Here is a 17,107-nt window from a genome sequence, read left to right on the forward strand (position 1 = left end):
CTCAAACTTTTATACAAAGTACCCACATGTGTTCACTACAAATGGCATCAATTCAATCCTCTACAAGAATATCACAGACCTTATGAGTTGGTGTCAAATACATGAAGTACCTTCATTACAACCTACCCCAATACCGGGGTAGGTTGTAACACATGCTGGGGTAAGTTGTAACAATTACACAAAAGAAGCAAAAATGGATGCCACACTATAAGTGTCAGGTTTCGTACAGGAAGCAGACAAGAAGGTAAGTTTTAAGTGCTTTATTTGCAGAACAGAACAGATCCAGTGGAGAATGGTGAGTATGCTGATAACAGATAAACAATGGTAACTTAACTCAATGATAATAATGTCTCTATTGCAGGTGATGATGGCAGATGGCAGATGGCAGATGGCAGATGGCAGATGGCAGATGGCAGATGGACCAGGCTGAAGAAGATCGGGAAAGCAGGTAAGTATCCGGATGACGAGAGGTGAGTCTGTGTGTCAATGTTAGCGATGTGTATCGACGTGTATTGACAATACCAGACAAAGAGTGAGTGACTGAGTGTTGAATATAAAGGTGAGCTGGTGATGGGATCCAGGTGACGGTGATTACTACTTAGAGGAGAGTGAGTGCAGGTGTGCGCCAAGGAGGATTCTGGGAAGTGTAGTGCAGAGACAGATGAGGAAGACAGACAGTGGATGTGACAATAAGATATGCTTCAAAAACAGGTTTATTGACATAAAAGAACAATGTCTCAATCCCTCTCTGGAACAGACTGATTATTTTGTGTGTGTGTGTATGTAAAGTGTCTACTTGAACGAACTTACTTAACAGTATACTTGATAAACAAACTACAATTTCTAACAAAAAAACTAATATCTATCTGTGTGTGTGTGTGTGTGTGTGTGTGTGTGTCTTAATCAGAGTCACAGTGCTGGGCCCAGAGACTGCATAGGGCACATTTTTCCCAGACCTCCTTCGGCTTTGAGTTGCCATATGGCTCCATGCAAACAACACAAAAGTTTTCCTCATCTGAGATGTCAGAATCCTCAAAGTTCAACATTTTCTTGGTGGGCTTTCTCTCCTTTTTCTGTTTCTTGCCTTTATTCTTACCAACGATGTTCTGTCTTTTCTTTCCTCTTCCCTGTTGTTCTTCCATCAGTGCTTGTTTCACTGGTGTATCAGTGAGTATTTCAGACCGCCTCTTCTTCCTGATCCTGCCAGTTGTTTTTCTTGGCCCTGCTTTTGGAAAAGGCCGCATGGCTGAAGGACTGAATGCCTGACCTGGAGACAACCCTGAGGTGCCTGGCTCATCTGGAGCACAGGACATGATGACATTGTGAATTGCAGAGGAGCCAGACGTAACCAGGTAGGTTGGAGGAGAGGAGGTCGTTCCCAGGTAGGTTGGAGGAGAGGAGGCCGTTCCCAGGTGAGCTGGAGGAGGAGAGGAGGTCGTCCCAGAGTAAGTTGGAGGAGAGGAGGTCATTCCCAGGTAGGTTGGAGGAGAGGAGGTCGTTCCCAGGTGAGCTGGAGGAGAGGAGGCCGTCCCCAGGTGAGTTGGAGGAGGAGAGGAGGTCGTTCTCAGGTAGGTTGGAGGAGAGGAGGTCGTTCCCAGGTGAGCTGGAGGAGGAGAGGAGGTCGTCCCAGAGTGAGTTGGAGGAGAGGAGGTCGTCCCAGAGTGAGTTGGAGGAGAGTCCAGCTGGGAAGCTCCAGATGTCAATGACGTACCTGGGTCTGGCCGGTCAGTGACCTGTGAGGGTGCATAGTCACACTCCTGAAAAATGTCAGGGTTGAAGGGCCAAATATTTGTGGATACAAAACCAGCTGTAATGTTTTTGGGTGTTGCAGCTGTGGGCATGGCGGTCTTCACAATACTTGGAATATCATATATCGTAATCGTCTTGGCAGGATTCATCTTCATCCACGCATCACTTGCAGTGTTCACCATTTTCTTAAATGGGCCGTAGACACTGCGATCCAGTGGCTGAAGTTTGTGGCTGCAGTGTGGGGGGAAGGTAAGTATCACAATCCCTTTTTTTGCATAAGTCGATAGCTTTCACTGATATATGAGAACAGTGGTTATCCATCAAAAGCAAAACCTTCTTGTCTAGGCTGACCTTTGTGTGTTTTGCAAAGTGATCAAGGAATAACAGGAAGTCTTCCTCTTGCATCCATCCTGAAGTGTTTCCGCTTCCAGCACTCCCAGTTGGGCCACTCTGAATAAAGTATTCTTTGTACCGTTTACGGGGGAATACAAAGAAGGGGGGAATTGCATTTCCCAGTGCTTGCACAGCGCATGCTACTGTCACAAGCACACCTCTCTCACCCGATGTCATCGCACCCACCTGCTTGACGCCACGACGTGCAACAACACGGTCTGGTGACTGAACTGTGGTTACACCAGTTTCGTCCATGTTCCATATGTCACTCCCATCAAAGTTGTACCTCTTAATGACCTGTCCGAGGCTGTTGAAGAAACGTTCCACATTCATGTGATTAAAACTTGTGGTCCGTGTATGGGCTGGTTGCCTCTGGACTCCTCATGGACAGGTTGGGGTTCCGCTTCATGAAGAATGTGAACCAGTCAGGCCCTGCCATCTGCTTCTCACCCCATGTTTGTGGGTATTTGAGGTCATACTTTACAGCCAGTTCATATGCAAATGTTCTGACCTAAAAGAAAGTGAAATAGAAAACATGATCATATAGAAAAAAAAATCTATTTATCTGGAACCTATGCTAGTATTCAATTATACTCTGGTCTCCAGTAGCTAACCTTTCATATTGCTTACCTCACCTGGAGCCAATCCATAATACAGATCTACTGCCTGAGTCAAATATTCTGCCAACACTTTCTCCTGCTCCTCAGAGAAAACTCTATTGCTGCTCCGGTAACCTACGCTGGGAAGATCACTGGACCCCTTGTCTCTCAGCTTCTGCAGTGATTTGCAGTATCTGCTCAGTGTTACATGACAGATCCCATGTGCCTTCGCAGCTGATCTGACTGACTTGCCCTTCTTTGTGACCTCATCTGATGCTTTTTCTAAAAGACTGGCAGTCACACCTTTTTGTTTGTCTTTCTTTTCCACTGCCTAGGCATTCTATAAAAATATTAAAATCAATCAGTTGTATGATAGGGGATGGTTGTAACACTTTTTCAAGAAGTGTTACAACCCACCCCACCCCTGTCAGTCACTGTTTAGCTAGCTGTATTAGCATACTGGTTTGAAATTAGCAGGGGAAAACTGCATCCCATTTTGCCTAAGAAACTACATTTTAATCGAATATAAGTCAAACTTATTTATCTGCAATAGTTTAGATACTAGACAAAAAATAGTCTTGGTCAAAAAATTTACTTTCTTACCTCAAAATCAGTTTTTTCTCGATAAGTTCAGATTGTGTCAGTTTTCAGACTTGTCAGGGAGACAGTAGGTAAACATTGAAATGATCACATGACTCCTATCTTATCCCCAATTGTTGGAAATGGTGGTGTTACAACTCTCCCCGTGTTACAACCATACCCGGTCTCCCCCTATCAGCTCAGACATAAATCTGAAATTATCTTAATCGATACAGAATCGTTGGAGAGAATCTATAACACAATATCACATAAATTAAACATAAACTGTTATTTCCTGTAGCCAGGCCTATATGCGTAGCGTGCCAAGTTAATGCTTCATCTGCAATACAGACTGGTTTACTCTCGCGTGTCATCTACCTATCGTGCACTATCCTGCATACACATTAGCTATTTCAAATAGAGCCATTAAAAAAATTTATCAGGTTAACTTTGGTTACATCTGGAGGAAGAAAACCCATTACATTAGAAGGGTAGAGATGACAAAAGATTATAAAGATGGAGGTTTACAAGCCATTGATTTTGATTCTCTAAATGGGACCCTGAAAATTAACTGGTTGAAATCCTTTTTAAATCACAATCATTTTTGGTTTCATATTCCCAGAGAACTGTTTAAGAAATTAGGAGGAATAGAATTTTTACTAAGTTGTGACTTCACCGTTCAACGTCTGCCAATTAAATTATCCGAATTTCATCAACAGGTTTTGTTATACTGGAAGATTTTATATAATCACAATTTTACACCACACAATACACCATTATGGAATATGGAATAATAGATATATTACGGTAAGGAACAAATCTCTGTTTGACAAGAACTGGATGGAGAAAGGAATTTGGTCAGTGTCCCATTTAATTGATAGAAATAGTGAAATTATATCATATGAAAATTTCTGTGTTAAATATAATCTCATTTGCAATCGGGCCAAATTTGAATCTATTACTAAAGCCATCCCTAATTCTGTTGTATGCCTAATTAAAGAAATTCTTTCTTATTCTGTCTCTATGATCCCACATATCCCAGCACTGTTAGTTGAAGGCCGTGATTTTAAAGGAAGCCAACTTTCAAACAAAACTGTTAGAAACAAATTTAACAACATTTCTTTTCCTATATTAGCTTATAGAAACTCAATTTCACATTGTTTCTCAAAAGATACCATTCACATACTTAGAACCAAATATTTAAAATTCCCTTTACCTCCCAAAGTTAAAGAAGTTCATTTTAAAATTTTAAATGGGATATATCCATCGAGTGAATATTTACGACTTCGATTTGGATTTGACTCAAATAAATGTTTATTCTGTGATGATATTGAAACCACAGAGCATCTGTTTTTTCATTGTATGTATGTGGAGGCATTATGGTCTAATATTTATGACTGGCTTTACCCAAAGATACCTCACCTCGAAGAATTCACTGCAAAGGACATTATCTATGGACTTATAATGAACAATAACAAAGATAACTTCCTGGTTAACAATATCCTCATGCTTGGGAAATTTTATGTTCACAAATCAAAATACCTAAAGATGAAACCAATGTTCTGTGCATTTCATGGTGAATTTGTTTCTTATACAAAAGCCCTCAAAGTGATAAAAAAGAAAAACGCAATTAGTCTTTTTTCCACCATAGAAGAATATGATTTAAAAGAAAAACCTTAGCCCCTTATTTATTTATTTATTTATTTAATTAAATTTTTCTGTGTATTTGTGGTTATTTCATGCACCTGTTTTGTATGTTTTTTTATGTAAAGATTTACTAATACTGCCATATTGTTTGTACTTGAATAATTGTTTAAAAATAAATAACAAAAAAACTCGCGCGTGTCACGTGACCAGACTGTAATCGCAGCTTTGCGGTTAAAAAATCGCATTTCATCATATCGCGATATTATTGCAAATGCAATTAATCGTTCAGCCCTTTGGCACAATTTAACCTGTAGTAAGTCAGTCTGGTTACTAGGAACTAAAACCTTTGAAACATGATAAAAGAAAAAAAAAACTTTTATTATAATAGCCTACAGTAATTTCCTAAATTCCCTAAAAATAATTGTTTACTGTAAATACATGAAGGGAGATATTGGAAAAAAGTCACCTGTAGTAAGTCAGTATTACCAATACAATCAAGCTTTGGATTTTGAACATGTCTGTTTTTGAATGTTAAAAGTAACTTTAATTAATACAAATGATACATTTTAACAACTTGGAGGAATTGGCAGACGCTCACTTGGGGATCATGTGCTGTGGTAGTAGCGCGTCAAAGCATTCTATAGTATAAATATGCAGCTATAATTCATGTAGGTGATGTAAGGAATAATTGACGACAAGCCGTTGAATTATTAGAAAAATAATGCACACCCGAGGTGGTTATGCGGTCACGACGCGAAGCGGAGTTACCACACCTCGAAACATTGTTCAGATTATGTATTTCAAGACGTTTGTAAAGTTTTTGTCATTAAAATGCTCTTGTATGTATTTCTTACGCATATAATCCCATATGCCTCCGTTGCTAATTCCAAAACGTCATTTTAGAGTTAGTAACGGAGGTTTGAGCCACTGATAGCAGACTAATGCTGAGTTAGGGTTAGGGTTAGGTAGAGTTAGTAACGGAGGTTTGAGCCGCTGAGTAATAGCAGACTAATGCTGAGTTAGGGTTAGGGTTAGGTAGAGTTAGTAACGGAGGTTTGAGCCGCTGATAGCAGACTAATGCTGAGTTAGGGTTAGGGTTAGGATTAGGTAGAGTTAGTAACGGAGGTTTGAGCCGCTGAGTGATAGCAGACTAATGCTGAGTTAGGGTTAGGGTTAGGGTTAGGTAGAGTTAGTAACGGAGGTTTGAGCCGCTGAGTGATAGCAGACTAATGCTGAGTTAGGGTTAGGGTTAGGGTTAGGTAGAGTTAGTAACGGAGGTTTGAGCCACTGATAGCAGACTAATGCTGGGGACACACGACTCGCTGACTCATTCTCTGACTGTTTTCATCGACTGCAGCAGATTTTAAACACCGACTTTGAACACAGACTGAACGCGCTGAACACGCGTTTGGGCATGATCAGTCATAAGTATCAAATTACATTCATTATGCAGTTATTAATGCAGTTATTAGAGAGAGATGTTGCAATAATGAGACAGAAAAGCATGTGCGTCAATATTACTATTTATTTATTAATTAATTCAATTCGTTTTAACCCTTTCATGCATGAATTATGATAACCTCAGTCAGGATTTTTTTTCCTATGTGTTTTTATTGCTCTTAGGGCATGAAAAACAAGAATTGATTTTTATTTTTTTTTGTACAAATTTTTCAAAGAGATCTTCAGATGTCCACTTGAGTGCGGTTATGGTTCAAACTGAAGATATACTGTATTAAATATAAGACAATAATCAAACAGATAAAGTATGTGAATTTAACAAACTAATCAATACAATTATATCAAATCATGTGAAAACTATAAAATATATACAAAAAATATAAATGCAAAATATTGCAAAGGCTTCATACAACTTCATACAAGTTGCACTTCGCGTATCTTTGATATCAGAACATGAGGACGTGATTCCATCAGAATTTTCTACAGCCTGTCAAGGTACAACTGTGGAAACCACTCAGATGCTCCCTCCAGTGCACCAGAGTATGGAGATTTACCCTTATTAGCTGATAATTCTGATTATGTTCAAGATGGACATGCACATTTCTATCATAGCCCTCCTCTGAGAAAACCTAGCGATACGTTTTTTCAATCTCATCTGAAATGATCAGTGTTGGGGGTAATGCATTACAAGTAACATGCATAACCCATTCAGATTACTTTTTGATCTAACAAGTAATTAACTACAAGTAATGTGCATTACCTAATCAGATTACTTTTTGATGTAACGAGTAAAGAAACGCATTACAAGTAACATGCATTATGTAATCAGATTACTTTTTGATGTTATGAGTAAAGAAATGCTTTACAATAACGCACATTACATAATCAGATTACTTTTTGATATTATGAGTAAGGAAACGCATTACAAGTAACATGCATTACGTAATCAGATTACTTTTGATGTTATGAGTAAAAAAAACGCATTACAATAACATGCATTACGAAATCAGATTACTTTTTGATCTACCAAGTAAAGTAATGCATTACAAGTGTCATACATTATGTAATCACATGACTTTTTTCGATTTCAATGAAAATTACATTCTAATAATACAAGTACATTTATTTACAGTAAAAAAAGTCACTGCAGATTACGTTTTTAAGTTTTAAATTTCAAAAACAATACTCACAATATAATTATGAATTGTAGCTGAAATATAGCAATTGATGCATGACGTCCACTACAGTGGACATGTGATTAATCAGAGTTTTCTCTCAATCTAAAATCAAAACTTGGAAAATTTTACTGTGATATGACTCATTAGATATTGCTTGATGCTGCAATATTTTTTTACCTACAAGAGTCTCCTAGGATAGAAGGAATGGGTGGATATTCCGGAGCAACTTGGCATGTCTGACTGACCCTTGGCCATCTTGGCTTGGAGGGGGAAAAAACCGAAACACAACGGCTTGCCACTTGGTTGCAATTTATAGGATGATGCACCAGGGTCCAATGAAGAGGCTGATGTGCAACTTTGCCATAAAAACCCGTGCAAATTCAAGAAAATGCTTTTTTAATAGCTGTCCACTGTAGTGACCACTATGCGTGAAAGGGTTAATTCATTCGTTGATTCTTTTTCCCCCCATTATTGACAGATGACAGTAGACTATAGCCAAATAAATGAAACACAAAGCCCTTTTAACAAGTAGGCATATCAATAATTATTTATTTGTTATATTATCTGCAATAAAAATCTGTGCTGCAGGACTATCCATTTATTTAGCCTATATTCAGTTTAATTTTCTATTGATTATAGATAGGACTATATACTTTATTTATAAAAATTAAACTGCATGTTTCTATTGATTGTGAAGCTAGACATTGACAATTGCAGATCAAGCACATGGGGCTGAATGCTTTTTCTTGTTATGAATTGTATCCTATTTTCCGTTATTACAGTTGACTACGCGAAGTGATATGGAACTGTAATGCGGTCAAGACCTGCCTGGAACTACTTTAGCCGTGCGTTTCCCTGAAAATAATAAACACCTTAGAACGTCCGTCAACCAATCAGATTCAAGCATTCAACGGCCCTGTAGTATAATTTGAATTAATAAATGTCGATATACACTGGTCAGCTACATACTATTAAAACTAATCGTGGTGTTGATATATTTTTAGACTGCTGACTCTGTAGAACAGTGGCATGGAAAACTAACTTTCTCGCGCTCCGAGAGCCCTCTAGTATATACCCTGCAGTATACCGGAAGTAATCAAGAAGTAGAGGTAAACATGGCGAAACACAGCACAGCACCACACTTTTGGAGCGAGGAGGAAACCGCAAACAAAGGTGATCGCTATCTGCCCCGAACTATTCATTATCTGCGTGCTGCTGCTGTTGTTGTTGTCTTTGGATACAGGAAGAAGAATCGGAAATTACGCATATTGCGTCAAGGTTGTCCGTACGTCCAGACGCTAACCGTGCGTCGCCGTTTACATCGGGATATTGCCAATTGATTACAAATTCCATGTATACAGGAGTAACTCTCTCTGCTCACGCATGTCAACTGGTTATTCCGAATGTTTCAGAAACCCGAATAGTGACCTTAACCCGACCATAACCCGAATATTGACAGCTTGTAAACGTAGTCTGTGACTTCAAATTTACTTGTACACATGTGTGGCTATTCTTTACAACTACAAATTCCGCTGTCACAGGCGCTCAGTTGATTTGCACCAAAAATACATTTATAGTAAAGTGCCCAAGCACGAATCGCTCGGCAACATTTCTCAAAAAGTTACCCTTTGTATCATCATCTTAAGTTGTTTACTGAACTGAAATGGTATCAGAATTGTATTTAAAATGTGCCAATTGATTGATTGTTAAGCAAAGTTTGGGTGTTAGTGTTTCTGTCATTTTGTTACACAACAGAAATACTAAAGAAACAGGAAGTAAAGGAGCTGCAGACAGACTGAACACAAACCTGTTCACTGCTGAAAATCACATTTATATTGAGGAGATTTTAAAAACTACAAGTCATACAGTATATCTCTTACTTTTGAGGCGAAATGTTACCTGTACCTTTCCTTTAATATAAAAAGCAGTTCCTAGTTCAGATTGTGTTTTGTTTTTCCTTAACAAGGCATCAAGAGAGGAAGAGCAATGGCAGAATTTTCCCCAACAAAAAAGAAAAGACGAAAAACCAGGAGAGGGAGTATGGATGATCCTCCATGTGAGTCAATAACCCAACCACATCTCTTATATTTTATCTTCTTTAAAGTAGCAACCTGGCTGCTCTTTACATTCAAGCTCTGCACATTCTGGACATTCTCTCAACAAGATTTTTACTTTACACTAGTGTACATGATTTATCGTCATAATTTCTCTCTCCAGTGATGTCTTCCTCCAGCGGTCCACTGACTGAGGAGCTTCAGTGCTCTATATGTCTGGACGTGTTCACTGATCCAGTCACCACTCCATGTGGACACAACTTCTGCAAGACCTGTCTGAATAAGTGCTGGGACAACAGCCAGACCTGCAACTGTCCAAATTGTAAAGAAAGATTCAAGCACAGACCTGATCTCAAGATTAACACCACACTCCGAGAGCTCGTAGATCACTATAAAAAGAAAAGTCCTGAGAAAAAACCTGAAGTTCTGAAAAAAGCTGAAGTTCTGTGTGACGTCTGTGAGGAAAGAAAGCTGAAAGCCCTGAAGTCGTGTCTGGTGTGTCAGATCTCTTACTGTGAAACTCACCTGGAGACTCATTTGAGAGTGGCAGGTTTAAAGAAACACAAACTGATCAATCCTGTGAGTAATCTGGAGGACTATATATGTCTGAAACATGAGAGACCTCTGGAGCTGTTCTGTAGAGATGATCAGACTATCGTGTGTGTGTCCTGCACTGACGGAGATCACAAGAACCACAACACTGTTTCTTTAGAAGAGGTGTGTATTAAATACTAACAATAAAACAATAGTACACCCATATATTAAAATACTATCATTACTTACTCACCCTTATGTTATTCCATCAATCAAATTTTGTCATTTTAAGATAAATTATCTTGAGGTACTTTAAAGGCCAATTCACACTGCACCGACAGACATAGACCAACGCCAACAGTCACCAGATTACAGCACGTCACTTCTCAAATAATCTAATTCTGATTCAGCATATTCAATCAGCGAAAACAAGCTCTGATAGATGGCAACAGACTGCGATAGGGGTAACACACTGTTCCAACAAAACCAGACGAAGTGTCTGTCGGTGTGGTGTGTGAATTGGCCTTAAAAAGTCCTGTAACTGTCAGAACTCTCCAGTCCAAAAAGAGCATTAATTGAGATTAAACTGCAAAAACAACTTATTATGAACTTCTTTCTGCGTCAGACAACTGAATAAAAAAACACAAGGAAGTTGAATAGATATTATTATTCTTAAACACTAAGAGAAACTAATGATAAGAGCAAAATAGAAACTTCTGCTTGGCTGTGTGTAGAAGCTTAGAAACGATCGACTAAATTTTATTCAAGATCCCTAAAGAGTTCAGTCAGTGTGGTTTGAACAGCATATTTCATTGCTGATGGTTTATGAAACTGATACATTGATGCAGCTTTGAAAAGGCTGTTATTGACAGTTTGGGGCTTCTCTACTAGACCAGACTATGGGCCCTATTTTAACGATCTGAAACGCAAGTATCAAGCGCGAAACGCAAGTAACTTTGTGGGCTGGTCTTGGGCGCTGTTGCTATTATACCGGCGGGATAAATGACTCTTGCGCCCGACGCAAATCTAAAATGGGTTGGTCTGAAGTAGCTTCATTATTCATAGGTGTGGTTTGGGCGTAACGTGAAATAAACCAATCAGAGTGTCATTTCACATTTACTTTAACTGTGCGTTCACACCGGACGCGAATAGCGCGTCAAATTCGCGTCTACCGCGTCTAGTTTGACACTTGACAACTTCGTGTTAATTCGTTTCAAACTTTTGTTTTTACGCGCGTCAGTTTAACTCTTGACGCGCGTAAAAACAAAAGTTTGAAACGAAATTTACGCGCGTCAGAGGCGAAATCCGGAGGCGAAAGTTTCGAAACCCGTTGGCGGCCATCTTTTTTAGATGTTTATCGAGCATTAGCATTAGCCTTAATCGAGAGAGTCACCGCTCGTATATGCTCTGGAGAGCAGAAACAGCTGCGTAGGGGACATCGTCGCTGTACTCGTCGCCGTGAGGCGCTCCACTCCCCCTATATCCCAGGTTTCTCCCCCTTAACTCCCCAAGGGGTGGAGCCTTGTTCCATATTGAACTTGAACATCGAATCACATTGACTCACATAAAATGAATAAAGTACAACATTAACATTAAATGCATCCCTATTTGTAACAGAACAGCACTTTGAACACGTTACACTACCCCCCTCTAACTGAAGTCCTCGACCCCGAGGACAAAGTCTCTAAATCTGACTGGGGTTTTCCGCTCCCTCCTAGGACGCCCCCTGAGGGGAATGTGATTTTGGATTTCAGGTGCCGCTTCCTCTGAGCCCTGCGAATGATCACCCTGAGGGATGTTGGGTAGCGGTGTCACCTGCTGGCCACTACTGGCCATATCAGCTGGTCCAATTACCCCCTCAGTCCCCCTTTGAGTCTCACTGTTGTGTGCAGGAAGTACTGTAACACCCTCTGGTGTCGCGGTGCCCCGGTAAGGGGCCAGCCTATCACGATGCAGTACCACTTTGCGCCCCCGTGGAGGCAACTGCACCCGATACACCACCTCCCCCAGCTTGTCCAATATCAGGCATGGTCCCACCCAGTGGCTGTCCATTTTAGGGAACCTTCCTCTCTTCCTAACTGGGCTGTAAACCCAAACTAGCTCTCCGACCCCAAAGTTGCAACCCCGAGCATGCAGGTCATACGCTCTTTTTTGCCGCACCCCTGAGGTCACCAGGTGCCTCCTGGCATATGCATGGGCAGAGTCCAAGCGGTCCTGGAGCTGTCTAGCATATTCGGGTCCAGCAGGAACAGGAGGGGCATCAGGGGGTCACCCAAAGGCCAACTCTGCAGGGGTTCTAATCTCCCTACCCAACATGAGCAGGGCCGGAGTGCATGAGGTAGAGTCCTGAATAGCAGAGCGACATGCCATTAAGACCAGTGGCAGATGGGTGTCCCAATCGTGCTGATGAGTTGATGTTAAAATGGACAACTGTTCAGCTAGTGTCCTGTTGAATCGCTCCACGAGCCCGTCGCTTTGAGGATGGAGTGGGGTGGTGCGGGTCTTGTTGATTCCCAAACGCTCACACATGAAAGAGAATACCAGAAACTGCTGCAGTTGGGCCCTAGACTTCCCCTGTGGCCCTTTGCGTGCTGTACAAAGATCACAACGCCTGCAGAAGTCCTCTACATCACGCCTCAGCCATCCCCAGTAGAAGGCCTGACGCAGACGCCGAAGTGTCTTTGTCACCCCAAAATGTCCAGACCCGGCAAAGCCATGCATGGCCTTCAACACTGCCTCTTGCATGTCAGCAGGCACCACGATTTGCCATCTCTTTTCTCCTGTCGCTGGTACCACCCATGCTCGCTGGAGGACCCCCTCTGTCAGCCGTAGACACTTGAACTTGGCCCAAAATCCCTTCTGTTTCCTTGAAAGTCATCAACCACTGCAAGGAAGCATGGTCAGAGCGTATGGTGAAGTGCCGACCGCACAAGTAGTACTTGAAGTGCCTGATGGCAGAGATTGCAGCCAACAGTTCACGTCGTGTGACACAATACCTCTTTTCAGATTTGTTTAGCCCTTTACTGAAATATGCTACTACTTTCTCTCTGTCTGGGCACACTTGGGACAGAACTGCCCCTATTCCATCCCCACTTGCATCTGTGTCAAGAACGAAGGGCAGTTGGGGATCGAGAGGTGCCAGAACGGGCGCGCACACCAGGGCTTGCTTCAGAGTATCAAAAGCCTTTTGACAGCACTCCGACCAGACAAAGCACTGATCCTTCTGCAGGAGCTTGTATAAGAGAGCAGCAATACAAGAAAAACCCTGTACAAACTTCCTGTAATAGGATGCCAGACCCAAGAAGCTTTTTAACTCCTTCTGGCTCACCGGGATAGGCCACTCCCGTACGGTTCTGACCTTGTCTTCCGCTGTGCCAATCCCCTCACTGTCAATGCGATGCCCCAAGAAGGTCACCTCTCTGCTTAACAGCCGGCATTTTTTGGGATGTAACTTCAGACCCGCTGCTCTGATTTTCTCCAGCACTACCCTCAGGGCTGTGATAGCTGACTGGAATGAGCTCCCATGTGCCAGTATGCCGTCCAAAAACACCAGACACTGCTGCCGCAGAATGCCTTCTAGTACCCTCTCCATTAGGCGCTCAAATGTGGCAGGGGCATTGCAAAGACCAAAACATAGGACTTTAAATGGCCACAGACCTCTTCCCGTGCAAAAAGCTGTCTTGGGTCGAGCTTCTGGCTTCAGGGGCACCTGCCAGTACCCACTCCTCAAGTCCAATGATGAAAACCAGCAAGAGCCAGCCACAAGATCCAAATATTCATCCACACGTGGGAGAGGGTACGAGTCTTTCCGTGTCACTGCATTGAGCCCCCCTTTCTTTGGGACCATGACAACCGGGGAAGCCCCATGGGCTCTCAGAAGGCTCTATTATACCAGCACGCTGCATCTTTACCAACGCCTGCTCTGCCGCCTCCTGCCGACCTAAGGGCATACGTCTTGGCCGCTGACGTATGGGCGTTGCATCCCCGGTGTTGATGTCGTGTTGCACCAGGGAAGTCTGACCCAGGTCCTCTTCATCACAGGAAAAACAGTCCTGGAATTCCACTAACAGTTGCCACAACTGTCCTTGTTGGTGCGTGTCTAGGTCGTTGGAGCTCCTTTGTGTTATCTCCCGCAGAGCCCTCATTATTTCTCCCTCTTCCCTGGAAGCAGACTCAGGCAAAGTGTGCAGTAACAGGGGCTCTTGATGGGATGCACTGGGTGGCACTGTGCTGTGTGCACCGTCCCCATCACTTAGGTCACATGCCCAGGAACCTATAGTCAGCCCATCTGTGTGACGAGCTCCTGGTGGCCTCATCCTCACCACCTGACCATTGCAGAAACTCAATGTGGCCTTGGACAGGTCTAACTGACAGCCATGTTCCCTCAAAAAGTCCAAACCCAAGATACAGCTGTCCTGTACATTAGCGATCCACACCAGATACTGCATTTTCAGGCCCCCCACGGTTAGTGTCAACAGCCCCCTCCCTATCATCGGTGCCAGCTCACCAGTCACTGTGCGGAGTTGAACTGCTGTGTCTTCTAGCCGTGTTCCCTCCGGCACCACCTCTGGACGAACCACAGTAACTGTAGACCCTGTGTCTACTAAGGCTGTGCATTCCACGCCCTCAATGCAAATGGGAATATGGCAAAAATCTGATATGGCTGTTCTTCCCACCACTACCACCCCATGTTCTTTAGTCCCGTTGTTCATGCTGGGCCTGTCTGCGTGTTTCAATGACGAGCGGGACATGGGCTTGGGGGTCTGCAGCGTCCCGCCTACTGCGCCCCCCTCCTGTTTCCTGAATTCCTAGCCAGCATAGGGCATTCCTTAACCAGATGTCCCGGCTGACCACACCCCCAGCAAAGGCGGGCCTGTGTCTGCTGTATCTGCCTCCTGGCTGGAGGCAACTCCAATCCACGAATCATCTCCGTAATCTCCTCCAGCCACTCAGGTTTTGGTGAAGCCATGTCACCCCCTCCAGCTGCCCTGATCGTGGGGGAGGGGTCCATTGCTAAACCCCGCATTGCTGCTTCAACCGCCATTTCCCTCTCCAGCGCCCACTCCAAGGCCTCTGCCAAATCACGTGGGCGTGCAAGCTGTGTATGTATGCGCAGCTCCGCTGGGGAAAGAGCTCTGATGAATTGATCACGGGCCAGCTCGCTCTGCACTGATGGAGGAATATGTGCATAAGCTCGCCTTGCTAGGGAATCAATATCGTTGGCCAGCACCCGCAGTGGTTCTCCCGGAATTCTTTGACGGCTGTGTAATTCAGACCGGAGAAACTCAGATCGGAAACACTGTCCAAAGCGGTGTCTCAATGCACCAACCAATGCGCCATAATCAGCCCTCTCACTAGTATCAAGCAGCAAAAGACATGAAAGTGCATCATCTGTCAAGCAAAGAGCGAGTTGAAGGGCTTTCTGTTCCTCTGACCAAGCATATGCGTGAGTTAATAGTTCAAATTGGGCATGAAAAGCCTCCCAATCCGATTTGCCGGCGTATTTTGGTGTTTTTATTCTAGCATATTCAATTCATGGGCGCCCCCTTTATTGTTTACCTTTTGTCCCCTCACATCACACGAGATTGACGCGCCGCCGTCTGACGTCATGCCGTTTTGCCGCGGCTGGTAATGGCGGCTCATGACGTTCGGCAGCGCAGGTGGATAATGGCGGCTCACTTCCATGCCCTCAGCCGCGGCTTCACACAGCTCTTTTTTCACCGAATCTGCCTTGAAATGACTGGAGACTGGCGCGTTGTGCACACCCAACATATTCGCCGACTCAGCTCCAGCATAGCCGTCATCTTCCATCTTAATACGAACTGGATTATCCATTCTCACCAGCGTAAGATAGCAGCTGCTTGGCCAATGCACGCTCAATCGGGGCTCAAATCAGCGGTTTAACCTCCAGCTGTTTTCAATTCTTTTTACTTCTGACACCAGTTGTAGCGTTCACAGGTAAGGACGAGACGTTTTCAATTAACAAAGGGTGTTTATTAGAGGCTGTTGTCGGCCACAGCCCACGCCATACACACCCGACTTATTAGAGAACCGCACTTGAACCCGCGAGGCGCTCCACTCCCCCTATATCCCAGGTTTCCCCCCCTTAACTCCCCAACGGATGGAGCCTTGTTCCATATTGAACTTGAACATCGAATAACACTGACTCACATAAAATGAATAAAGTACAACATTAACATTAAATGCATCCCTATTTGTAACAGAACAGCACTTTGAACACGTTACAATAACATTATAAACTGTCACTTCACCACGTGACAGCAGCAAGCAGGCTCCTGATTGGTTAATGCTGCGCGAATTGACGCAGAAGTTCAGATTTTTCAACTCGGGCGGCAGACGCGAATTCGCGTCAAACGCGAGAATGCACAAAAAGCACTACATAAACATTCGCGCTTAACGCGCCAGACGCTCAATTCGCGCCATTCGCGCGAACTTGACGCGCGAATGAGACGTATTCTCGTCTACCGTGCCGCGCTCTACGCCTCATGGTGCGTTCACACCGGACGCGAATAGCGCGTCAGGCGCGAGTGATTTCAATGTTAAGTCAACGCGTTACGCGCGTAAAAAATTCCTGCGGCGCGAATGAGGAGTAGAGACACTGAAGCAGTTTGTTTATATTTATGGATCCAACATGACAGACGTAAAAATATATGCATATTTTTAGGAACACATCTATAAAAATATGCCTGTATTTCAAGTTGATAAAATAATTTTAAATCCACATCAGTTTATTTGTGCCGACGCGCCACGCCCTCCCAGGACCGTCTCCGGTTACTTTCGTAACCTCGGTTCCCTGAAAGGCAAGGAACGAGACATTACGGATGTCGTATATGGGAACTCCTCTCATCCTTCACTTCCGCTGAAATCTTATAGGCCAGTGATCTCAAACTCAATT

General features: G+C 43.2%; 1 protein-coding gene across 4 annotated transcripts in view; it reads left to right on the forward strand.

The window, feature by feature from the left end:
* Positions 1–17,107, forward strand: part of LOC309511137 (E3 ubiquitin-protein ligase TRIM39-like) — an 86,787-nt gene that overhangs the window by 48,458 nt on the left and 21,222 nt on the right. For 2 of the 4 annotated variants that reach the window (XM_082186223.1, XM_082186225.1), the window contains exons 2-3: positions 9,570–9,659; positions 9,821–10,374. In XM_082186223.1, the coding sequence (XP_082042349.1) occupies positions 9,590–9,659; positions 9,821–10,374 (624 nt within the window). In that variant the 5' untranslated portion in view covers positions 9,570–9,589. Of the gene's footprint in view, positions 1–9,567; positions 9,660–9,820; positions 10,375–17,107 lie in introns of all 4 variants that reach the window. The other 2 variants (XM_082186224.1, XM_082186226.1) reach the window with 2 other exon arrangements.

Source organism: Leuciscus leuciscus (assembly GCF_965113295.1).
Source record: "Leuciscus leuciscus genome assembly, chromosome: 12".
In the NCBI taxonomy this organism is placed as follows: Eukaryota; Metazoa; Chordata; class Actinopteri; order Cypriniformes; family Leuciscidae; genus Leuciscus; species Leuciscus leuciscus.